The sequence below is a fragment of the Vanessa tameamea genome, chromosome 13, assembly GCF_037043105.1.
Source record: "Vanessa tameamea isolate UH-Manoa-2023 chromosome 13, ilVanTame1 primary haplotype, whole genome shotgun sequence".
Classification (NCBI taxonomy): Eukaryota; Metazoa; Arthropoda; class Insecta; order Lepidoptera; family Nymphalidae; genus Vanessa; species Vanessa tameamea.
The window spans coordinates 8,363,674-8,391,493 of NC_087321.1; the positions used below are offsets into that span (position 1 = coordinate 8,363,674).

At 31.5% G+C, this 27,820-nt stretch overlaps 3 protein-coding genes across 4 annotated transcripts in view; 1 reads left to right on the forward strand and 2 right to left on the reverse strand.

Annotated features, from left to right (window-relative positions):
* Positions 1-27,820, reverse strand: part of LOC113403308 (cysteine-rich with EGF-like domain protein 2) — a 175,510-nt gene that overhangs the window by 24,134 nt on the left and 123,556 nt on the right. The gene's annotated exons all lie outside the window — the stretch shown is intronic.
* LOC113403334 (uncharacterized protein) lies at positions 493-918 on the forward strand. The gene has a single exon (XM_026643843.2). It carries the CDS (start codon positions 592-594, stop codon positions 841-843), a length of 252 nt encoding a protein of 83 aa, XP_026499628.1. The 5' UTR covers positions 493-591; the 3' UTR covers positions 844-918.
* Positions 1,626-27,820, reverse strand: part of LOC113403326 (matrix metalloproteinase-2-like) — a 151,460-nt gene continuing 125,265 nt past the window's right edge. For both annotated transcript variants that reach the window (XM_026643832.2, XM_026643831.2), the window contains exons 5-12: positions 10,804-10,953; positions 6,879-7,024; positions 5,252-5,410; positions 4,537-5,168; positions 4,032-4,173; positions 3,793-3,952; positions 3,612-3,715; positions 1,626-3,381 (exon numbers count right to left, since the gene is read on the reverse strand). In XM_026643832.2, coding sequence (XP_026499617.2) covers positions 3,113-3,381; positions 3,612-3,715; positions 3,793-3,952; positions 4,032-4,173; positions 4,537-5,168; positions 5,252-5,410; positions 6,879-7,024; positions 10,804-10,953 — 1,762 coding nt within the window. In that variant the 3' untranslated portion in view covers positions 1,626-3,112. The remainder of the gene's footprint in view (positions 3,382-3,611; positions 3,716-3,792; positions 3,953-4,031; positions 4,174-4,536; positions 5,169-5,251; positions 5,411-6,878; positions 7,025-10,803; positions 10,954-27,820) is intronic.

Here is a 27,820-nt window from a genome sequence, read left to right on the forward strand (position 1 = left end):
ATAATGTAGTACTTTGTGTTCATTCTTCTGTAAATATATAAAAAATAATAAAATTAAACTGAAGATAGTTAACGGCTGTAATATAACATAACTGAATTCTACAAAATAAAAGTTAAAAAAAGGATTATTTTGAGAATTGAATTTGTTTTAAATGGTTTTTCTTTAGGGTCTTTTACTAAAAACTCAATTAATAGAATGCGCCTAACCTCAATTTTATTTCTTTCGTGAAATTGCCTGTTATCTTAAAATATCAACTTAAATAACTTTTTTTAAATTCCTTGCTACTGGATATTTTAGAATTTTTTGCAGACAATTATATTCAGACAGGATTGTTTTCTAGCTTTTGGCTTAACTAAAGTAATGTATAGGAATAAATTCCTAAGTGTGATTCCGGCATTATAATATTTGTCAAAAGGTTAAAAAGTGTGATGTTGGCAGAACTTATTTAATGTCACCGATTTATTTATGTAATTTGTAGAATGTCAACAAAATACATTTAAAGTATTATCTTTCATTGCATATTGTTTTTCATTTTGGTGTTACACGTAATTTATTAAAAAATAGAAAGGATAATAGTTTCAAGTGTTAAAAATGTCGACGGCAATGACATTTGGGCAAAAACAATTTATACCAACACCGCCAGAAAAGGGCAGTTTTCCACTCGATCATGATGGTATTTGTAAGAAGAGTATGGTTAAGTATATGAACTGTATATTTAGTAATAACAGTAATAATTCTATGTGTCGAAACGAGGCCAAAGATTACCTCGCTTGTCGTATGGAACATAACCTAATGGCAAAGGAAGACTGGACTAAGCTTGGCTTTAAAGAAGGTGAATTGTAATAAAAGAAATGAAAAGATAATTTTATAATTAATACAGTTAAGTTTAGTTTTCAATTAAATGTTTTCAATACTAAATTGCCTTTTCAGTATTCAATCTTTATTCATCATTAATAAACACAACAATAATTATATTGGAATGGGTACCAATTTTTTTTATAATCCTCTTAGTATTTCTTTCTTCGTATCTTTTCTTTAAACTATAATGACCACATTTCAGTTTATATAGTTTATTTTCATATATTTATTATTTATTATTTTTATATATAACTATAATTTTTGTATTGCATTTAGTTATTTTTAAATTGTATTTGCAAAATTAAAAATACCAAAGCTCACCTAACTTTGCAATATAATACCATACAATATCATCATGTAACAGCATTCATTGATTAGAAATATTAGCACTACACACAAAAATTACTGGTATTATAATTGTAAGGTTTATTTTAAAAAAACGAGTTCAAAATTATGCCATTTTAATGCAGTCTGAAGACTGGATCTTGTCTTATCTTTATTAGAGAATTATTTATTAATAAATAAAATGAGGGTAAACATTGACTTCTGTATCTTAATAAGAATAAAAGAGGAACTATAATTTTATATTCAATATTACTATAAAGCAATTTCCAAGTGATACTTGAAATTACTTGTGAGCTTTACATTTTTATCTTGAAGACTTTTTTGACATTATTCCATGATAAATTAAAATAAAATAAAGTTAATAATTCATCAATCTATGATATAATTTATAAAAATACATCATGTTCAATAAAACAAGAAACTTAATAAAAATTCTTTATTTGTTCTTAATTAATAAGCTTAAAAGTAACTTTTATGTTATTTTAAACAGCAGTTACAAATTATTGAGTAGCATTTATTTTAAAAAGGTTACAAATTTGTTTTTTTTTATTGCCAATGGCATATTTTTAATAAACGTAAATATCACAGTTATTATTAAATTATTTGTGACAATTTTACTGAAAAAAAAAACATTCCTTGTCAATAATTAATATATGACGAGATGAGATGTATAAAAATGATCTAAAACAGAAATTGGCTTTTTTTCCATTTTAACAATACTTATGCTTAGAATATGCCTATTTCCTTAGCTAATTGCACAAGGTAATTAATATGATATAACACTATAGGATTATTATGGAAGAATACTATTATTATGTAGGTTTAAAATATTAATTGTCCATATTTATAGGACTTATAGACGATAGCATACAAAAATACTTAATTTCAATTTATTCTGTACATTAACTAACTATGAAAAGCACCATTTTCATTCTGAAGAGCTCCACTTGTTTCACTCATGCATTGGCAATCATTCAGTACACATGCTATGTATTTATTAGTTAATATTCATGTAACTTTGCAAGTTCAAAAAGGCATTAATTACTTTACCAACATTTATGTATTGGTTAGTAGGTAATTTATAATATAACCTTTTGGTATATAGCTAAATAGACAAAATAGACGAGCTATTTTATCAACAGAATGTTCAGAAATTCTATTAATGATTATAAAAGACAATTACAATATATTTCATATATATGGAATCAAAATATTTTTTTATATATTACTAGTTTTTGAAAATGACTACATTAAATATTAACATTTATTATACTTTACTACTATAATTTACAAATTACGAGTATGTGAACCTCTAACCAGCATAGGAATAATTGTTTTTTTACACAATTGTATATTAGTATGTAAGTGTTGCTATTTTACACTATAATCAAACATTATCACTATTAAGGCATACTTGTGGATTTTTATATCTTCATTATAACAATAAACATTTTTTGATTATCTATGTAGTTTAAGGAATTAATTACAAGATTTGTGATATATTTCAAGTTTTATATATGAAAATACACTTTTATATTACATAAATACTGACACTAACTGACAATACAATCTGTACAGAAGCTAAATAAATGGTGTTTTATACCTTACATTAACGAAAGAACTCGATCATGTTGAGATCAAAATGTACATACAACATTAAAATAAAAACAAAATGTCTCATTTCTAACATTACGCTAAGAGTTAAATGTACTTTACTTTATATACAAAATTTAATAATTTACTTACTAAGACGGGCAGTGCATCATTTGCGCAGTTTATTACAGTCTTATTTCAGACAATATCGATATGTACTTGTCAAATCAGACATAAATTATGTAAATTTATTTCATCTCTAATTTTAATTAGATTAATAAAGTGGCACACAATTCAGAAATAATAAATATATTATTTACAGTTTGAATTTAATATAATGAATAAAAATTATAACTAGGGAAGTGACATATGGCAGGATATTAATAGCATGTGTGGATGCGGCACTAGGAGAACGGAGCGTAGAACCGGGAGCGGCGGGTGCACGGAACGGCGCTCTGCGGCCAGCGCGTTCAGTCGGACATGACATCCAGAATGGTGCAGAAGGGTACTGCCTTTCGTGTTCCACTCGCATTTGAAGATCGTTGAATTTCCAAAAACCTTTGCCTTTGAAGAAGTAGGTCTTACCTGTGAATGGAAATCATAATTTGATTTTTATAAGCATTATTTTTGCCACACATAATTTGTAGTTATAGATGTCAACGAGCACACCTGCACCGCTTCCCGTTAAGTACGTAATAGTTATACGCATTTTCCTACAGAGTAAAGTTTAATTTGTTCTGGAATTAATAATGCCAATAAGTAATATTGGTAGTTTTGCTTGGGGTTTTTAAAGTTGGTTTGAAATGTTAGCTTACCATCTTTCCATTGGAATACACTGTCAATGTTGTAACCGATGCCTTTCCACATCGCCATATCCCGAGGGTAGTCTAATTCAACTCTTCCAATGTCTTCGTCAAACCTGTTAATTATTGAAAATAAATCTTAGAAGCGTTCTAATGTAAGCGTTCGTGGTACGGATACAAAAATTAAACTTACTTCCAATACATTGAACCGCTATAGAAATATGTTTTGCCATTATGACCCCAAACCATGGCAGCATCCAACTTCTCTACACTCTCGGGTAGACCAAGTTGAACTAGGTTTTTAGGATATCCTTGTATTAAATATTGTGAATCAAACAAGTAGAGATGTTTGCCTAAAAATAGTTTTAACGTTAATAAATTATAAAAACAACTTTATTTAAAAAAACTAAAGTACCTTTTCATGTAACGTACCAACAAAGATAGCAATTTTACGATCTGGTCTTTCGTATACGGCATCAACGTGAGTAAGATTTCGAGGTAATCCTGACCACATTCGTGATATCTCAATCGGGTATCCCGGATATCGACCATTTGCTCCTATCCTCCAATGGTACTGTAAAAATAATCCATGTATTAATGATAAATATATATAAATTGTTGGACAAATTTCAAAAGGGGGTTATCCATTAACCTTAATTTTTAATTGTATAATGATTTTAGTCATTAATAAAAAACAATTATATATTGAGGACGGTTTCATATAAATTAGTAGAAAGTAAAATAAAAATAATATCGATTTTATTATGTTTCGATTTACTATGTTTCTCAAAGCGGTATATCCTCATTTGAGTATGTTCCAAAGGATTGAGTGACCGTGTTTAATGTAAAAACTGCAACCATTTGAAGTTGAAAAAAAAAGCCTTAAATACATGAAATCCATTAAACTGAATAAAATAATAAAATTTGAAATAATTACCCTATTTTTAAAAATGAAGAGCTCCCCACGTATTAGAGATACAGCATCGTAATTAGTGTCACATGTATCAGGTTTGTCTTTATCTGATGAGGTTGTCGGTCTTACGGTGGTTGTTTTGATGGTGGTTGTCTTAACAGTGGTAGGTTTCACGGGATAATAAGGTTTTTTGTTTGGGTAATCTTGACCAGAGTCAGTTGGGTAATTGGGTCTAGGATGAGTTGGATATTCAGGACGACCGTAGGGATAACGCGGGCGGTATGTAGTAGCATGTGTCGTAGTTTCAGTTGGACGAGGATAATGATTATGGTTAGTTCGCCGTGGATGCTCTTCAGTCGTATTATAATGTCGCCGATCTGGGTAATAAGGATTTCGCTCTGGATAATTCCTTTCAGGATAATGCGGCCTATCTGGATAACTAGGTCTTTCGGGATAATATGTCGGATTTCTACTAGGTGCGCGTGGATAGGGAGTATAAGGACGATGGTTAGGGTGGCGTTCTGGGTGATGCTGGTGTATATAGGGTCGTCTCGTTGTTGTTGTGGTTGTAGTTGTTGTTGTTGTCGTTGTTGTTGGTGGAGTTTCCATCGGCCTATAATAAGGAATCTTCGCCCATGTTCTCTTTACTTTAGGACCTAAAATACAAAGGCCATGAACAAATATTCAGATTTTTGTATAATTAATTGAAATAATAAAGTATCAATGGAGTAATTCTTACCATACATCTGTTGAATGCCATTCCTATCGTCTTCTGGTAAAACAAAATTTGGTTGTATTCCTTGATACCAGGGGAACATGAGTGCACCCTTTACTGAGCTATGACTGAGGCCAAGCGAGTGTCCAAATTCATGAGCAGCAACAGCGAACAACGACGTTCCTGTAAAACAATACATCAATATTGGTCAATGTTTGAACATGGCTGTGGAAATAGAACACAAAGCGTGGACATATCCGTTGTTCGGGTGAATTATCACGCGTGTGGTGTTACAGGGCGACCTTAGCACGGTAGTTGTGTTCAGTGTGTCGGCGCTGCGGTCGGGCTTCGTATTGGGTTCCGATCGTATTTGTAATACATGCATCGAACAGGATTATGTTGTCGCTAGTAACTAGTGATGTAGGCGGAATGTTTGCCTACACTAATAATTTTTTTATAAATTTTCTTTGTTGGACATTATTATAAAATTATAAAAACATAATAAAACCGAGTATTTAATAATTATGAAATAAGGCAACCATTAAATATTATTCAAACACTCTGCCATCCAGTTTACTGAACGAAACTATAGCTACATGGTAAGTACATGTGCTACTCAGTCTACTCTCATTCTACCTATAGCCTCTCCTCGCCATTTGCATGTCAAAACATAGCTGACCGCGACATGCTCATTTCCGGCGAACTTTTCGTGGAAAAACTACCGTTTCGAAACTGGTTAATTACCTAACTAGCTCAATAACTATTATTTTATGTTAAAATAGGCTAATAATATAATATTACACAGAATTATTTTTATACGTACATCATTAATGTAAAAAAGTCAAAATAAATTACATGATTTTCATACAGAAACAATATTAATTAAACAATTTATAATTTGGTATGATGATATATTAGGTATTAGGTACTGGAGCTTAGTTGAGAATATACAGTGTCATGTCCAACATGCCACTCTATATCTCAGCTTAATGTCTGGCTAGATTAACTGCCTTCAGATCTTGCGTACCCACCCGTATTCAGATTCGTTATATTTATTGTAAATTCAAATTCATCATTCAAATGTTAAAATTACTTTGAATTATGAAATAAAATTTACAACGAGCCTACAACACTTTAATCATTACTCATACATAAGTTCAATAGTAAGTAATTAAATTATTCAAAACGCTTACAATAATTTACGGAATACCTTATGATAGAAAGATCGGTACAAAAAAAAAAAAAGATCTAAGTGTCGTAAAAGTTCACTATTTAAATTTTCTTACTTATTTACAAATTAAATAAAATTTCAATTTAATTATTTTACGTATGTAGTAAATAGCACGGTGAAGTTCTTTAACGTTTAATTATACTTTTTGCAAAGACTTACGATAACTAGTGGATTATTCTATATATAAAAAAAAAATATATCCCGCTGAGTTTCTTTCGCCGGTTCTCAGGTCCGAGGTGCTAAATTCCGAACCGGTGGTAGATTTTTGACAATCAATAAGCAAGTGTAAACACTTCTATATTGAATAAAGATTTTTGACTTTGACTTTGACTTTGATATAGTCTAGTCTTCTAGACTTCATATTCCTTGTTTGGAAATTATATATATAAGTATACATTGTTAATGTAATAAATGTCTTACCTTCCTCATCGTCATTGTTTGGCTGAAGCAACCATAATTCGTCGTCATCAAAGTGGGCATCACCACCACGGCCTGTACCCGGGAAGAAGGCGTGTGCAAGGACCGAACCGCGTCCGTCGAATGGATATGCGTCGTCGTGGTAGCGCCTGAATAAAAAAAGTGATTTTAAGTTTTGTCTATTGTTAAAATAAAATAATAAAGTATATTTTATTCTTATTGAAGTGGGTACGTAGACCGGCAAATGAGCGGTCACCATTGCCCATAGATATTGGCAATAAAACAAATATTAACCATCCCTGGCATTACTACGCTACGGACCCGGGGATGTATGATGTTATGTTCCATATACCAGTAATTACATTAGCTCACTTACCCTAAAACTGGAACAAAATTAATAATACTGTTTGGTAGACTATCTAATGAGTGACTGGTACTTTTCCAGACGGCTAGCACAAAGTTCTACTATCAAGTTTTTTTAATTATTTCGTAGTCCAAATACATTGTAAGAACTATAAGGGTATATGTGAAACTCAATTCTAAGTTATTAGAAAATGCTTATGCAACGCGATCGAAATTGCCTTACTCATCAAGAGCTCTCGAAAAATTTATTGATCGAAACTATAAAACGCAGCTGCACTATCTTTAAGCTAAACGTTATCTATTTTGTGTTAACAACTTTTATATGGGATAATAGTATTCGTTATGAAGATTGTAACGTATACAAGTACACAGTTATAATGAAACACATAGTAAAATACACTACAGTTAACTACCTTACTTTAAACTTACAAAAGAAAATGAATTATCACAGACTAGATTGTCTCATATATTTGTTTATAATAAAGTGAAGTTTATGTTTGTCGTTAAGGTGTTGAAGTATATATTTTAATTGACAAAAAGTATTTATAATTACACAATTATGTTTATGTTAATTACGTGATGACTTTGACGCATGAAAATAAACTAAAGTAATGTATTCATTTCAACACACAACTGTGGTCGACGTGGAGTCTGCTCAGCAATCAAACTTCCCTCCCCCCGGGGACCTCCTCGGACACTACCAATCTAATCATTTTTCGTGCAAACAAAATAGCGAAAAGACTTTATCCATGAATATTTCACGTATTATTAGTAGAACATTGAGTTTATTTGAGAAAGTTCCGCTATTAGTGCACATGGGGCAAGGAGAACATCATTTGTTATTATGATGTGATTACATTTAGCTATTACATGCACAAACATTTATGTAATAGGCGAATTTATTTGAAAATTAATATAGGAAAATTATGGTAAGTCGTTCTGCTGACAATATTTCGTATTGATAAAATCAACTGGACCTGGACTGAATTTAAGACTTGATGAAAATGAAAAGTCGTGATATGTAATTAGGCTTCTGATTAATGTTACCATGTCAAAATTTTAATGAATATTGAAAGTTGTACAAACTCTTTATTATGGTATTTGCAAACCAATATAGTAATCTGAATTGATTAAGAAAGATAAATAATATTGATTTGTCATAACGTGAAGGAGTAGTAACAATAGTACTTATCACATTGTTTAACGTTATTAAAAGTATCGTTAGAAGTATGAGTATTAACGACGTCTATATTAAACCCTTTCCGTTCCAATGGGAAAGCGTAGTGCTGACATACGCCATCAATATAATGGGTTCGCATGGAAAGTTTCCGAGTTCAAGGATGATTTATTGCGGTGATGGTGTACGAGTATATGGTAAACCGCTATCTAAAGTACATAGATGGACGTGATAGTAGTTCATGTGGTGGTGACAGTTTATTTTATACAATTAAATTAATTGAATTTTTCCGTTGAAATTTATTCAGTCACTTACTATTTTGTAGAAATATATCAAATGTATAATAACATTTTAGTTTAACGTCCATCAATTTTATGCCTTACTTTATTTCGTAGAAAATTATATAGAAGCTTTTAAATTGTATGAATTCTTTATTGCTCGAGTCATATTAGTTTATGGGAGTAATAAATCTGCAGACGCATACAGTAAGACGCTGTGCTTTCTGTAATCACTGCATTATTTTTGTACATTAAGCGAAATATAGAACACTACAAAAATGTAGAAGTTATTTTTAAATGAACAAAACAACTTTTGTAATTAATGTAAGATAGGCTAGACCTATAGACGAATTGACAAAAAAAAATCTGATTTAAAAAAGACCATTAAAAGTAATATAATGTAACGAAATATTGCATTTTTGCGAAATCGAATGAGATCTTTTTATTTGTGTTATAAAAATATAATGTTTATGAATAATAGAAACACATTTAACAGTGTACAATGCTTTTTTTATATTCGAATTTCTAATTACTGACGACAGAATGAGATAAATTGTATAGTAGTTTAGGTAGTTAGTGTTTGAAATAACTTAATTTTTTAAGTTAAATAATATATTGTATCAGCATAACATACAAATACAATAAGTAAAAACTTAAACAATACTTGAACAAATTATTTACTACTTCATAAGAAACATTAGCGAAATTACCTAACTGTTACATCTTGTCTTTGTTTCGAATAAGAAGCTCGTAACTCGACTAAAAGTTCGGAAATGTTATCATACGATATCTGAGCTCGTGTCGGGCATTCGGAAGTATCCCGTCGCAACTAATAAAAGAGTGCGCGTGATCGCAACTTGCCGCTCGCATAGTTCTAAGAAAAAAAACGAGAAAATTTGATGTAGACCACAGCGAACTTTATGCTGCAAGTTTGCAACGTTTCCAGCAATATGGCGGCCGCAATATGTCCTCAGTTGAGGTTTTTGTCGCTGGTACTTTCTCATATCGTCGTCTACGGTGATCTAATAAGCGAAACTTCGCCCTACGCTCATTCGATATGCAACTCCAGTCTTCGACTACGCGTAATTTGTATTTTTTGTGTAGCTCATTTCGTGGGATTATTTTCTTCTGAATTTTTGTTACCTAAATTATTTTTCTTTGTGACTTATGATTTTAATAAACATAGAAAAATAAAATTATTGGAAAGGTGTAGATATTTTATTTTAAGTAAAATTATGTTACTCTTATGAATAAAACTCGTGCATTGTGAACGATACAATTTACCGTGAGAAGGACCTATTAGATTAATAGCAAAGTGAATTTAGCAAGTCACGTTCTTTCAGTAAAACTGAATCGAGTAGAAACGGTTCACCTTGAATGAAAACGATAGACTACCTATCGTTTAATGCTCGGACTATTGTTGTCGAAATGGATAATCTACTTTTTATTTTGTAAAAACTAAACTATTTTAGCCGAAAAGCTTTTCGATTTCTTTTTAAGCAATTATTACATTTTACAAATAATTTCTTACGGTCCTTTTCCTTTCTTTTTTTGCAAATAAAGAAATATTTTTGATGCTATGAGAAAAGGGGGCCAAGATTTTTCGAGTTGCGAATAAAGTTCGCTAATATATATAGATTTTAATGTTAAAAGTATTTTGTTCGAATCTTATTGTGATGCCTCGCACGAGAATGTCGCAAATCCCCTTAAATGGATAGGACGTGTCCCCCAAATCCTCGCTTGATTATTATTTATTATCAGCGCAATGAATCAAGAAACGTATTTGATACTTTTTCGAATGTACAAAATGTCCGTCTAAAATAATATTATTAAAAAATTGTATTTCATAGAAACATATTAATAATAACGTACACATCATAATGTTTGGGCTTAGTAAGAAAAGTGAGCTAATTTGCGAAAAAATTGCGAACTCAATTTATTTAATGTAAATGTATTTAATCAGTACTTTCATTTTTATATTTAAATAATTCTAATATATTTTAATATATATATTTAACTTTCTTAGTTATTAAACAAAGCTCATTTTATTATGTTGTTTGGTACAGGAAGCTAAAAATAGAAACGGGTGTCAAAACAAAATAAAACTTACTTTGCAAATGAAACTACAATATCAGCATCATCTGAATTGACCTCCGTGAATGTTAGTCTTGAGGCTTGCTCCCAAACATCGAGTGCGCGTGCGAGCACGCTTCTTGTACCGTGCGGGTCCAGCTGCGATGGTCTTCGCACTTGAGACAGACTGTAAAGGAAAAAGAGAGTCATTTATCAGCTATACAATATGAAGATTACTTCTTATTTTTGTGTTTATTTAATTATTTGTTTGATAAGTTTATATTGCCTGAAATAAATTAAAAAAATCACATGTCTTTAAATCTTTATTGAAATATTTTTTCTTAAAATAGTATAAAACTAGTCTGAGCTGCTTGTTTGTCCGGTTACTTCTTCTATGCTTGGGTTTTCAATATCATTTGTCTCTGAAAAGTTTCCATGTATAATATATGAATATTAAATTGAACAATAGTGAAGACATTTTAATATTTTGCAATCAATTCGTTAAAGATGCTTTTGAGCAGCTGGTATGGCTAACATTGACAAAATCACCAGATACATCAAATGTACCATTGAAACACCGCAATCAAAAAGGCCTACAAGAAGTCAATTGCAGCACCTTTTATGGATAAGACTGAATTATGAATTTTATGTTTAAAAAAACGTCCATGTACCATGGTTTAATTTGTTCGAGTTCTTTAACAAAATAATAGTCATATAAATTTGAACCACTTTTGTACACATTTTGCAATATTACAAGATTCTTGAATAAATGCATATGAGAAAAGACATGGGACGTGGTAAAAGCTTGCGTTAGGATAGATGGCAAGGGGCTTTCCCCTTGTAATTGTATTTTTTTGTAATTTGTTTATCTTCTGATTATGTTATAATATATTTTTTTATCTCACTATCAAATAATATCATATATTTTATCCATATGAAATATGGAGTGGAATTAAAAGGGTTAGATGATACAGATGAGACAGTATTATTTTAAATTTAAATGAAGACAAGTACCATATCATATTTACATAAATATGAATATTACGTTTTGCTACCAAACAGTTTATCGGTAATCTAGTCATCGGTATTTTTGTTAAGCGTTACCGTAAGTAAAAAATAATATATATATAGAGTGCTATACGTACTTTTCAATGTTTCCCGAGTATTTAATAAGGTTTACATTACTAACGAAACTAGACGACGGACGCAGGTCGTAAGTAGAACGCTCTAGTGTGTATTTCAGTCTGTGGTCGTAGCAGCTTTCATGTAATGGAATAATCGCATTGTGGACAATTTGACTGCCTCGGCCCTATTTAACGGATGCTGCGTTTATTACGCTAGATTTATGCGTTGTCACATTCACAGAGTGATCTCATTAGGCCCGCACGTAGTTTTCATTAGAGAGTTAGCTTGATGTGCAAATTTTAAAGTCGTATGAAACAAATGTTCACAACTGTGCAGCGTATTTAATGTTTTAATATTTTATTTAATTAACAATCCGATTTGCTTAACCATATTTATAATAAGCTGTTAACAGTCGTGCAGCAAAATTTGTTAAATAAAATATAGCTTTCGTGGGTAATTAAAACTAACCAACGCCGGTTTCGGCCGTCGCTGTTGTTAATAATTATTTCAATAACATTATTAAGGGACACTGGGGAAATATGAAAGAGAGTATGAACTATGTTTTGGAAGCGAAAATGTTCATTTCGGCGCTAATTTTGTTACATCGAATAAAGTAGGTGACATTTTTTTACAGTATAGATTATAATAGACTACACATATATATATATATATGTCGTTTCAACGTTCAAAATGTAATATTGCTATTTTAACAAGACTCGTTTACGTATTACATCAGGCGACTAGTTAATTGCAAACTTTGGATGAAATTTGCAACCACATTTCAAAGTTAATGTTGTAATGTCACGTCGAAATAATGAGCGTGGTTGAATGCAGACTAACTTACGCGTGTAATTTAAAAACAAAAACGACCAGAAATATAATTACCGAAGTTTAATGTGTAAAGATTTGAAAGAGTTGGAGTTTTTTTATTAATGAAGCTCTAAGCTACAAAATACTCTAATAGAGGTTGACTCTGAGTTATTAGACAGAATCAAACTCAGTCTGTGGGTTAAGGTGTAACGTGTGTATGTGCGTATGCTTGAGAACATTTATTTTGCCTTAAACCATTTTATCCAAAGGGTAATCGCATGAGGAGTACATAATACATTCAATCGATAAATCAATAAAAAATAGATTAATATAGTTTTAAAGTTCGTTCGTCTTATGACGTTTCAACTTAATAAACGTAAATATTTAAACGTAATAAACTTATGGTTCATTGTAATAGCTGATGAAACCCAATAAACATCAAAATAAATTTGGAAAGTAAAAGCTGTAATAATTTTCATTCGCAATACGCGTGAGCTAACGAATAAGTTTCTAGTGGTTTTGAAGGACTTCAGGGCACGTTGGGGTTATTCGACATTACGGACAAACAGAAGCCTATTCTAGTTCGAGTTAAGAAACGTGAGTGATGCCACGTGAACACGTGACTGGTTGTTCGAACGGCAACGTTTGTCCATCGAGATTTTTCATAACAACATACTTGATACAAAATAATCATATTATATGTATAGTCAGGGCCGGATTTAGGGAGCACAATAGAGGTTCTAACCCTGGGGCCTATACAAGAAAGGGATCATCACCATGTGATATATTTTTATAGATAAGAAAAAAACATCCGTTCTATCATAGAGAAAAAAAAACGGTCACATTCTAAGAACTTTTTCAAAACATTTTCAATTTTTCAGTGTAGATTTTTCGTGTTAAAAAATTATTGTCCATGCCTTTAATTTCGGCCATGTATGAACTTGAGAACAACATATATTTTTTTTAGATGAATTTGATTTTGTAACATTTACTGTAGCGGACGGACGCAGCATTTATAGCATAAAATAATAAAACATGCGATATCATGACGACATGGCGACGTCTTCACGTCGAAATGGACATAATCTCGTTACGATGTCATAACAAAGAGATTTGTAAGCATGAACTTTATGGTCTGTGTCCAACGAGCTAAAATTTAATTTTCTGAAATAATCTGTCAGAGAGCCATTAAAATTATTCGTCCATGCTCTCGTTTGTTTCAAGTTACATTTATGCGTAGCTAGAAAAGATGTCGCGACATAAAACATTGGAATCTACACCTCCTAATATAATTTAATTCCCTAATCTACCTTTTAATTTTTTACAAAAATAACAGAGTGAAATATTTTGACAGCGATGACTGGACGCGGAGAAAGAGAAAAGAGTTTTCAAATTACATTTTATTTCATGGTTCGAGTGGAGAAATTAGCATAAAAATAATAAAATGTCAGTAGGATGTGGTCCCCCGTGGCGTGGCACCCCTCGACACCGGCCGCCTGTCAAAACGATTGTCAACTCCGTCGACATATGGAGCCGTTATCTTACTTGTTAATAATAATAAAAACGTACTCAAATTAATACACTCTGACAAATTTTTTACACATAATTTTTACCAATTATACTAATCAGTTGTTTATTAATCAGTCTACAATTCTACATCACTTTTGAAAATTTACTAACTTAAACTTCATACTTAGGTACATGTACACTAGACTACATACATTTTAATTTTATGCTGGGGTATAATTTTTTTAAATGTAATATTATAAATCAGAGTATGTAAGCAATGTATCGATGGGATAGCTTATTTTTAATTGTAGTTACTGTAATTTAGCCCTGAGGACGATTTTTTTAAAACGCGTTATGCAATATGTAAAGTGCATATAAAGAATAGGCGTGGTACGATGTGAAGACGTTGATTAAAGTAGAATTAATTTTGTTCTAAATTTCTATATTTAAAACAGTATTTTTCAATATCACCTTAATTTCACTCATTCCATAATAAAGTGTATATAGATAGTAAACCAATTGAATCGAAAAACATCATAATTACATAGTATAAAACGAAGTCGCTTACCGGTGTCTGTCCCTGCTGCTGGTGCTTAGATTTTTAAAATTACACAACAGATTTTAATGCGGTTTTTTTAATAGATAGATTGATTCAAGAGGAAGGTTTATATGTATAATACACATACAATATAGCAGAGACACTTATTTAGAAGTTTCTAAAGTGATGTCGTAAATAAACACATTTTTTTTGCGCTTATATTGCAAACGCTGGCTGAAACCTTCGAGATAGATCAAACTAATGTACTACAGTATAGAACACCTTAAAAAGGTCTTCAAAAAAGTCGGCAATGGTATATGTTTATCTCTTAGGGATAACCCACAATAAACATTATTTATTTTTTACTTTTTACGAGATTAAATGGCTTATTTTCGAAACGATTTTAAGCAATAATCCCTATCTAATTAAGTACTTTAAATGCATTTAACATAGATCAATATGGCCCTTTACAGCATGTAATTTAAATGATTTATATTATATTTTCGAAGATATTACAGATTTAAAACGCAGGTACATAGCGGTTTGTATCTAATGACTGAAAAACTTTGAACGTTGTAAGACATTCTGTGGTATATTTAGTACCAGCAATGCACCCAAGCGAAGCCGGGGCGGGTCGCTAGTATAAAATAAATCATAACCCAGAAGAATATACAATACCCCTGGTACGCCCAATATAACCAATTTCAATCGCATTGCCCATACTATTTAAGTGAACCTGGCAAAACAAAAACGATACTACTTAAATTATAGGTACTAAATTTAAATCAAATACAAGTTGTTATTGCATTATGCTTCAAGGATGGGCTATAATTGTTTAGAGTTGCATTTTCTCCTTAAAACGACCCCATCTCCCTGAGCGCCTTTCTCACACCGTATATTGTAGATAAGCGACGTGGCAATAGGCATTGATGTTCACCGGGGACTTCAATAGCAGTCTATCTCCTCGATTCTTCGAAGTAAAGCGGGATTTGAAGCAACTCTATGAATATAAGAAAATACCGATTTTGAATGCAGCGATTTCATTTTAAAATTACACGCTCAAACGCCTTCCTATAACCTAGAATAGCCTGTTCGTTGACTTTCGCACTGATAATATTTTATTGTTCGATTCAAGTAGGATTATTTTATTTATTGCGATTATATATGTATATTTCCGTTATGCAATAAATATAGAGAGAAAATATTATATTATAGGTTATTTTATTTCAACATTTTAAACATGTCTCAATCACACAATTTCACTCAAACAATACAGGAAGAGTTACACGAGTAAGTCGTTGTTGTCTTCGTTAACAATTCGTCTAAAAGCTGATATACCTAGATGTTATTTCGTCTCTGCGATTAAACCTGACTACTCTGTTGTATAGGCCTTCAAACTCAATTGACGTCTATCGGTGTGCTTTGCTAATAGCTCCTTTGAATGTGATGTGGCGGACAGCCAGCTCTAACCGTTGCCATTGTAGAGAACCATTGATGTTCCTTCGGGATTTAGTTGAATATCTAGGCAAGGATTGCTATCGCTACCGTTACGTGGAATACAATATTGCACTTCTGGGAATACATCAATGCTTAAAATTATATAAGAAAAAATATTATTATTTGAAAAAGGTTGGAAAGTATAAGGGAAATTTATGTTTCTTAGTTTTTTTTTATTTAAATTTAGCTATTCCCCTTGTTTATCTATGATAACATGTTTATTATAAATGGAAATTTAAATACAATAAATTCAAAATCTTTATGATAAGCACACTCACGCTCAAAAACAAAAATGAGTTAACGATAATAATGACAACTATTCGCTTTAAGAGATATTCATATTCAAATTGGGTATTGATGTTCGTCGTCTCACATAAGAGAAATTAGCGAATCTGGCCGGTGCAGTGCCGGGGGCAGAATTAAGTCGGGAGTAACGTTGTTACGACGGTAATAGCATATTACCGCTCGGTGCTGCCGCGCTCGCACCCGTGCCGCCATTTTCCGCCCGAGTTCTGCTACCAAATTGAAACGATTTTTCAGTGACATGATTGCATCGACGAACACCGTTAGCATTTTTGATATTCATAACCGTGTTGCGAATGCGGTTCCGGTTCGCGTAGGCTGTCACGATATTCCCTAACGTGATGTCACTAGCAACTTAATGAAATTACGACGGGATTGAAAAAGTGGAACTTAATATACAGTTAAGTGTTCTACTGTAAACATGAAAAAGTAAATTTACAATGTTAGTATTTGTAAAAGCTATAGCAATATATCAACTATTTTGTTTACAATTTGTGTATATTGCGATCTATATTTAAATATTAATTCATTACTTTTAATTTTAGTTTTATATGGAATGTCATATAAAATAATGTGGAATGGTGTCAAACGATTCTGAAAAGAAATTATATTGTCTTTCAATAAAGCCTACAAGAATAATTATTTAGTACTATTTATAATCTCTGTAAGAAATTCTGAGAACTTTATCAAATTATTCAAATAGGTATCGAACCTGGCGATTTATCTGATTTTGTCATGATGAAATTGCCATATTGAAAACTTAAATAAAGTCTCAATAAAGTTACTAATATCAAGAACATTAATTAATAATTTGAAAACCATATATCGTAATTAAGAAATTAAAAGACCCTATAAAAATATAATAATTAAATAACAAACTTTGAAGTGTACTTGAACAGTTATGGATTAATTTGAAATGATTATAGCCTTAGACGAAGCATCGTGGGGATCTAGTTAAAGACATGGGTCGGAACTTTTATATGAGTTAGCTAAACTGCAAGATATAATTGGAAACTCGAGACGCTTGGTGCAATAACGCGGGTGTGACGGTGGTTATTTCTTGTTTTATATATTTCACATTATAATTTAATTCTGAAGATAATTTTACAAGGGTAAGGAATAACAATTTAATTAAACGTAAGCAAGTATTGTCTTTTGAACATTATATGTATTTTGTTCATATTTTTGTTGCTTTTTTAATGAGTATATTATTACGTAGGCATTAAAAATGAAAATGAATAATAATTAACTGTTTTTGAGGCGATCTAAATAGTGATTACTAGCAACATTGTTACTCTTGGGACACCAGACTTCAATTTCCCTATTTTAAGGACAATAAATTTGAGGAACGGCAATAAAAATATGCATTTGGAACCACACCAAGTAGTCGTTATTTAATATCATTTTAACATGGGTTTCGAATATTCCAAGATGAAATTTTAATAGGTAATTTTGTTGGGATGTGATTTGGGTTAACACGGGCGATATTGTAATAAAAAATAACATTTTAGATTATTTTTAGAATGACCAAAAATATATAATAAAAAATGTAAAATTCGCTTTAATGTTTCACCCTTCGTTTAGATGTCATCTTATCATGGCTCGAATTATTTCAAATCTATATAAAATGTATGTGTACTGTGTAGGTATTATGTTCTAAATTAATGAATATCAATAGCATTGATAAATCTTTCAAAGTAACTTTAAACATAATTTTACTTTTTCTGAAGTCAGTTGTTTCCAGTTCGAACAGAATTTTTTTTTTTACTAAATTTTTAGATATTACACAGATCACAGTTAAGATATAATATGAACACGTAAACTTAAATTATATTAATTATTTTATAACAGACGCAAGTTAACTTTTAACTTTTCTATATAACGTGATTATAAACAAATCTTTACCCCATTAAGATATAAACAAAATATTATTATAAAATAATAATCTTCGGATAAATACATTTGTGTTGAAATGAAATAAAAAAAATCCTTTTAATATATGTCAGTATTGATAATTGGCTTATGATTATAATAAACTAAAAATTAGATATGTATTAATAATCAAGTTATAAGTAAGACTTCTAAGAAAAAAAAAAAATTGCGTAGGTATTGTTTGTTTATAACACCTATCTATTAATAAAATCAACTATCAAATGATTAAATACTATTTTTCAGTTTGTGGGACCGTTTTAAAAATCTGAATGTTGAAATACATTTATCGAGTAGTCGTATTATTTACTAAATAAAATTAATGTGTATTTATTGTGGATTATATTATAATTAAAAATCTAGATTTTATTATTTGGTGTCAAAAGGTCATATGAAAAAACAAATATTCAACACAGAGCGCTATCGATCGCCCTTTATCACTATGCAGTCGAGTCTTTACAAGAAAAGTTAAGAAGTGTTTGACTTAGAGATTGCCAACTACATGGATTGCTGTTAAGAGGGCACGGCATCTTAAAGTTTAATCTCTAATCTAATTTTAACAAGTTTGGAAAATTGGACGGTTATTTTCTGAGATTTTCTAACTTATATTCAAAGTGAACTAAAAAGAAACTGATGTCAAAAGAGTTCCAAGAGCGAGTACCAGACTTTTAGTTTATAGTTTATCTATCCAATAACCCCATTGGCTAAGTCAACGGCTCTGTTTGATGTTTCGGCTAAAGTCGATGCACCTCGAGAGCTCTAAGAGTCCCAAGTTATTTTTACTGCTTCCTTACCGTGCTGCACTAAAAGCGTTTGTCTTAAATTTTTAAAGTGCCAATTGAAGTTTTTGAACAAAAAGACGCTAGAATTCTAAGCTACAATCAACTTGGAAAAAAAAGCAGATGTTAAATAATTTAATTTTCAACAATTTTGCGTTGTGAAAAGTGTTTTAATCTTTTATATAAAATTAGCCTTACTTCGCTATCTGACAGAACAAAAAATTAAGAGTTCGTTTCTTCAAAAATGTTGTAAGCTCAACTATCACATACAGATAAATAAAATTAGCTAAAAACACCAAACTTTAACACATTTTAATTTACAAGTTTGCAAATTGTTACTGCGCCAAACGGGTATATAAAATTTCAGCTCAATAAAGTGCAAGTATCGACCTAAACAGGTAAATAAAGGTTTGTAAAAAAACTGTCATTCCTTTGACAGAATTAAAAAAATAAATATTTCTCTAACGGTAACAAATAATTCTGTTATTAGTATTATTTTGTAAATAGAAAATAATTGTCAATTTAACATGTGTATTCGATTATTAGGTGTTATTGTAAATTATTGTAAAATCAGGAATAATCGAAGTACACAAAGGATAAATATTAAGTATTCAAAACGGCGTCGTGGCGGTCGATTGCGGAAATGACAAACCGATTAGTCGTAGGTCTCTGCGCTCGGGAGATATATCCGGCGGAACCCAATGGAATTACTTCCCGCGTTGCTCTCGATGCACGCCAACAATGTCCGATTACGATACGCAATAAGACTTAACAAAACCGTTGAAAACTCGTCATTGCAGAGTCGAGTTGCTTCATTACAATCGAAATTCCCACGGTTCATTAGGATTCCCCAGAATTCTCAACGTTCATTAGAAATACTCTGGCGGAGTGGACCGGGGCCGTAAATAAGTGATTAACGCAGTTGAGATTGTTTTCAGCCACTCCCGTCGCCGGGTTCAGCGTTGCAACTCTTAGTAAACTCTTGGTACATTTAAAATGAGAAGCTCCATCCTATCCGCTCTGCTCACTAATTTTTTATGAGATGACTTATGTTTATGACAATTTCTGTTATTTATTATATTCGTGACTAATTAAAACAGAATATAATTCACAAAATGCTAAATAAATTTATAGAACATTCCAATATATATATATATATATATGTATAGCTGTGAGGATCGGGGTAACTATTAGGTACTTTTTAAGCTGAATTTTATTACATCGCCATGAAAGAAGGTAAAAGTAATCCGGCTGTTATATCTACATAATAAGCAGGTGAGAGTTATATTTCGTTTCCTCTCAGTTGGGTAGTTCAAACAGGAGTTTATCAGTAGGGATCTACCCGCATATTGCGTTAGTATTTTAAAAAGAAAAATTTCATTTGACATCCACCTAGGAGGAGGGTCAATAAAAAATAAAATAATTTGAAGTATTTTACAATAGTTAAAAATTATTGAATAATTTAGTAAAGTAACAGTGTTTTTTTTATTATACCATTTGCTTGTATTGTATTATGAGACTGATAATGTACGTACTAAATGAGTTAGACAATTTCAGTTATCGGCACTTGCAGATAAGTTAACAGTTAGCGGCTAAATGGACCCGCACGTCCGGACAAACATCGGAAATTCGCAAGTCAAACAAGTTTACGCAAATTTATAACTTCCGCAGATTGGCAACAGTTGTTCGATGGTGAGCCACACATTCCTCTTAAGATTTTGTGCTAATAGCGTTTAAATATCGAAGGTTAAAATGAAAATAAAGCCACTACTAATATTTATTCTGTAAATATTTTTTTTTACATAAATTTAATTTTTAATAAAATCCCTCAATTGTTCAATTTAAATTGTTTAGGATAAACTATAAAGGTTTTTATTTAATAATTCAAGGCAAACAAGAAGAGTGTTATGTACCTAATATTTTTCAAACAAGAATGATATTTGAGCAAACTCTGAAGCACCTACTACTGCGACGGTCTGACTGACTGAATAAAGTTACCCGCAGTATGACCCAAAAATATGAGCGCGTTCGTGGAAGTTCAAGTACTAGTTGAATTCAAGTGTTCAAGAAACTTTCCAAATATTAAAATACCGTTGAGTTTTAATATATTCTTACGATCTAAGTTGAATCGCAGTTTGACATGGATGATCTTTTAGGAGCATCGTCCTGAAGGTTAGGGACCTGAATACGGTTTATGTTGTAGAAATGACAATAATGTATAATTTTATATTACGAAGTAAATTAGGGTTGCATTCAAATCAATTGCTTAAAATTGTATTTTGTTCATTGACGTCAGGTCAAATTACATTATGAAAGAAAAAATATTTTTATTATGAGTATTTCACAAAATATTAATTTAATTAAGCTTCAATAATGAAAGTTGCTTTTTGTATTAAAATAAATGATTATTTGTAGCTAATATTATTATTATATTTTTAATTAAACTCGGACTAAACATTAACTTAAACATGGAACATGCAAGTAAGCGATTTTCTAGTTTTTTCCTAAGCTAGGGCGTTACATAAAGTATTATCTCAAGTCGAGTGCAGGGTGCAAAGCCCTGGAGGGCGCCGCACCGAGGTACCCTTTGTTCGTACCTCTTGTTCTGTACTAGGTTTTATTCTACTATCCGGAAAATATAATAAAAAAGTTCATACAATGTTAATACTCCGGCCATTCTGAAGAATACTTCACATATTTTTTATAAAATTTAAAAATATTCGGTGGCGTGGCCTTATTACAAAATTTTGTAATTGCGATGCTATTTTAAAAGTACTTAAAATAATTAAAAATCAAACATTTTAATAGAAGTCACGACACATCACGTAAGATTTACAAAAGGAAACATAATTATTTGAAAAAAATACCGGGGTGAACGAACATGATCGTTACGACGGGTCAACAGCATTCAGGGGTCGGTGCTACCAAGGTCGAAGCCCTGAAGATGGAGTTCCTTTGTTATGTAATATTACATTTTGTCTTTATGCATCTTATCTACATACACATATTTTGATTTACGTAACGACAACATTATGAATTTAAATTTACGGTCAATAACATTGGTATATTGAAATTTTATCCGGAGTAAATTTTATTGATTTATGAATTGTTGTTATTGTAGCTGTTCATAAAATAAGTAATAATTACGACCATATTTATTTTTATTTAACATTTTGAAATAATTGTGGTTGGTCAAATTCGAAACTCTGATTTTTTTTATTTTTTTTTGGAGTTTATTTTTATTATACAGAGTGGCCAACTATGAAACAGATCGCTCAAGTATGATCATTCTTTACGAAATCATTAACTAATGGTTTCGTTAACCGACTTAGAAAACAAACTTTTCAAAAATCGAATGAATTTGAACATTTCGTATTATATCCTAGGATTTTTTATGACCGTTAACCGTTTCCGTACACTTGATACCATCATATTGGAATTGTTATCTATACCGTTTTATAGTTTATATGTAGTGAGCAGAATCCTTAACCTTTTGAAAAAATAGTTTTATTTTTAATTATTACTTTGTAACCTATTTTATTTTCCTAGATAAATTGTAATAAAATGTTATCTTGTAATTTTAGATAAGTCTAGATTTACTGAATATGAATACTATATTGAGCAGTCTCTAGTTGATGCAGGCAGATAAAATATTTGGTTTTGCGTCTGTAATAGAGCTATATAACATATTGAATTTTTTTTTGAGTAAAAATCATGAAACTTATTTTTCAGATAGTATTTTTGATAGTGTTTTTGCAATAAGGATTTTTTTAGGGGGAAGTATATAGCGAATTAGAAAAAATATTTATAAAAATAATGGAATTTTGAAAACATTGTTTTAGTGGCACTCGACTATTTTAGCATATATCCGAAGTCTTTCAGTTTTCAGGTGCCTGCTCAGCAACGTTATTTAAATTAAGTCCCACGTTTCAAAGCGAACCTCATTTGCGTTTACAAAAGTGCAGATCATATTTTTTCTTCTGTGTTCGAATTGAATGCGGTGTAATATTCTTTTTTGTCTCGAGACGAGAGCCGCGCGGGCCGCACAAAGCCGTCAGGTTTGTATTCCCTGCCTCACTCACCTGGAAAGGAAAGAAAAGAAAATGTTAATTAAGAGCCACTGAACAAAATTGATATCATCGGGAATGAAGCCTGCCTACCTCATTGTAAACGGATGCCGGCAGTTAGTTATGAGAGCTGTCGGTTGATAGGTTTTTATTTAAAAGCTTTTTGTTGTTGTTCCGAAGATTAACTTCTTTTATTAAATCTTCTCTTTTGTTAAAAATATCAAATATCAATTATCTCATATATATCTTTATCTATTTTATTAAATAAAATTTATTGTCTATGTTATGTTACTAGAGTATATAGTTATAAGTATATTCAATCGTAAATGACGTATGGAGTAACCAAAAAATGTTGGTAATCTTATATATTAATAGCGTAAGCCGATTTTTGTCCTAGAGATTATGGGACGATGGCTGCATATAAAAAATCGGTTAGTCTCATTTTGAAGAACTCCAGCCGTAGTTGTGCAGACAATTAAAGAGGATTTTTGATTGCAGTATAACGTTTTTAATAAAGAATTAAAAGGAAAACGTAAACAAGTATAACTAAATTTCATTTAAAAGAGGTTTCATCGTGTTGGCGCCAAATGTAGATGAGTGACTTGTAGTTTACAATGAAATGAAATCAAAACAAAACCTGTCATAGGTTTTGAAATTCTGAAAAAATCTTTTGAATAAACGCGAAATTTCGCGGGTGATCCACTTGTATTATTTTAAATATTTACTCTATATATCCTTACTCAATAGTAGGAAGTATCGGTTTTTTAAAATGACATTAAATAATGTACATCATAAATATAAAAAATAGGCTTCAAAACAGTTGTACTAAATATTAAAAAATAACTCAATTTCATTACATGAACTTGAGTTATTTTTTAATATTACAAATCCCTTAAATAATGATTACTAGACCTTTAAGAAATGACTGACACGAATTTGATTAAAACAACGCAATTTTTCTCAAATACATATTAAGTTTAACTTTTTTTATGAACATAGTGTTATATTGATTTAAAAACGTTATGACATACTTCTATATAAACAATGAAATTTCAAGATAGATCTTAATTTATCCTTTTTAAATCTGAACTTTTATCATTTTAAGTAATACGTGACCCAAAAATCAACGCAATAGTGATTGTGTAGTGAACTGAGCAGATAGAGTTAATGTACCGCGGGATGACTAGCGCGTTCACGTAATGCCAAACGAGGCCGAAACGTACATCTCATTTACACGTAGCGGTGGCGCGGTGGTATATTTAGGGAGTGGACGCGCGCGGTGAGCCGCGAACTAGCATTTGGCAGCGCACGCGTTCGAACCCAGCCGGCTCTGTAAACTAAACAACTCGTAAAAGTGTAAAAGTCGTAACGATAGCGGTACAGAGAGCCGCCTAATATGAGCGGCAGCTGGAGCCGCGCCAGTACTGCTCATTATCAGATGGGATGTTCCGGGCGCTACCCTTTCGTTTTACGATTGGCCTCTAATTACATTCGCGCTCAAGGCGGCACGTTTTTTAGTTGATAGGTGCTCGCTTTGCGCCAAATAGACATATTTATCGAAACTATTGGTTAGTTTCGGTTCGACTGCAGTGCTAATAACGTCCAAATAGTAACGATCAGCTTTCGCGATATGAAAAAAAGTCTCAAAAAATGTCGCAGCCAGCCGCAATAACTGAGAGCGCTGTTTTACGAGAGTATGCTGATAAAGCCAGAGCGGCACGCAGAGTGCGGCTCGCCTTACGACGTGTTGCCAATTTATGCCGCGCGATAAGCAGAGTTTGTTTAGCCTCAAGCGGAGGTGAGTTACGACTGCTGAATCATACTTATGTCGTAATTCTTCATACGCCGCATTAGTCACTTGTTAGCTCATAAAACGTTCTTAGGTTGGCTTATTTTGTATTCTTTTAAGTTAAAAAAAAACAATTTATAATAATTACTATATGCTGTGTACAAGCAAATATATTTCTTATATGTATAGAACAAAAATGGGAAATAAGTAATTCAGTATGATATTGAATAATACATTTATAAAAATAGTCATTTATATAAATATGTGAAATTTGAATAAATAATATCAGTTGAAACGTTCACACCACTATCGTAATTGTACTAGCGATTGAGCCGGCTGCGGCGTTTATCGGTCGAGCAATATTGTTTCGATAGGAACACCGATAGGAGTCAGTGAAATTACGGTTAGATGAATTCTGGTACACTCAGGCATTTATGCCCGGAGTTAGAATAATTGTAACATATTCAAGATGCTGGTTGGCGCTTACTGGTGGTGGAATAACTGGGATTATATGGAATCGCTCGCAGAAATTATTAGTATGCTACTATTGAACGCCACTGGAATGACTCGGCGTCACGTAGAATGACATCCCTGCTGTTGCTACGTTAAAATGCATTTATGTTATAAGCTATACGAGAGCTCGTTATTTAATCCGCACATTAAACTACGGATTTCATAATATGTTTTATACATTAATTGCACAAATATTTTATGTCTACTAAAATGCCTCGACAAGTTTATTAGTACCTATATCGACGAAAAAATTATAAAGATAGGTATAATATGGAATATACATAAGGAAGAATCTAAAGAAATATAGGTACTTTTTGTTGGTGGCTGAAATATAGCACGTGACAAGCATAGCGTATGTGCGAGTGAATTCAGGGGTAATCCAGGCATATTGGTGCGGAGACATGACATGCATCCACACCTCTATGATATATTGCTACGCAATGCTGTGGATACTAACAACCCTAAACGTTAAGAACGGATCTTCTTAAATATAACATCTAATAATAAAAATTCAAATTTATTTTCTTACACTAAAGTCGTTTGTGTTGGGTGAGATCGCTTTGTATGTTTCGTTTGGTAAATGTTTCGCGAATAAAAAGTTTCTCATGTGTTCGTCCAGTTATCACAATGCCATGTATTAAATCCTTTTCAGTGGTTTTTGCATTCGAAAAACATGTGTTTTTAATTATAATCGGTTTTAAAAATATATCACTATTATCTTATAGAAAAATGTTGTATGTAATATCAATATTACTTCAATTTAATTATTATTTATAAAGTTATACATAATTGATCACATCAAATGGCATTGCAAAATTTTTGCTACATGGTTTATATATATTTTTATTGTCATTATATAAAATATATTAGGTTATTTTATGTTTATTTGTTAAAAATAAGAAGATGTTATCATTTAAGTTGCTAAGTAAACACAACTAAAATAACATTTGTAAAAGGAAATTTAATTGAAAGCGTAAAATTATGCGTGAAGATGAAATGTCGCGCGTCCTGCGCCGAGAAGGGTCCCTCGCCGGGGACCGTCAACTCAATCTTGCCCCATTACGCGCAACAAATTGGAAAAATATTCAATTACACCATGTTTAATATTGGATTATATCATAGCAAATTACAATTGTACATTGGGGACGTAACACTATCTTCAAATTTATTCGCACTCGATAAAGAATATATTTATTTTACAGGTTCAGTTTGAGCCCAATAACGTTAAGAATAACGAAATGCCGAGTGTCAAATAGAACAGAATATCCTTGTGTGCTCCGTAGTGCAATATACATTTATTAGCCTTGTTACTCCCCGAGCGACCATTGTAGTGGCCACCATCTTCAATTCATTCGGTACATGTCTGCTATATTGTTGAAACCATTAACTAAATCTTATGTCATCGTGGAGCTGAGCTTGGTAAGATCATAAGTAACATTATTCATATATTTGAACTAGACAAGTTCTATTATAACGAAAAATATTTAGTTTCATAAAAAAAAATGTACGCATGTACGCAATGTAAATATGGCTGAATTATAATATAATGTGCAATTGTAAGCTTTTGAAAAACCGTGAACAACGCTTAATTTATAATAAAGCACATATCGATAGTTTATAATTTAGGTTAGGTAAGTATGTTAAAATTTAACTGAAATATAGTACCAAAAGCCAAGTTTATTATAAGTTAACGTTGCATATGTATGTATTTCACGTTTGGGTAATTTTAGATTGTTAAGACATTTTTATTTAAAGGTATGTTGTTGAACATACATATATATGAGTAGGAATTACTTGGCAGTCCGAGTAATTGGCAATTAATCACCGGCGTTTTCTATTTCAACGTGCGACGCTCCCCGTTGCTGTCCCTAACGAGATTGGGATTGCACCGTTTGAGTTCTAATAACAGGACACTTCATTTAGTTCCGTTAAGGAAAAACCCATCTCGACTTAATTCATCATTTCGTACATGTAATTTAAAGTCTAGCTTATCTTGTACATTAAGTATAGTACATTAAATTCTTGTTGTCTGAAAATAGTCTGTTAAGTGAAGAGTTTCGGTTCGTAGCTAACTTCTGCTGTGCAATTTAATCTAAAAGCATAATGTTTTTATCCGCAGAGAATGTTATTCAAGTTACATGGCTGAATTATTGCCAATGGTTAGGTTGATAATTGTTTTCGGCAATAAATTTAAA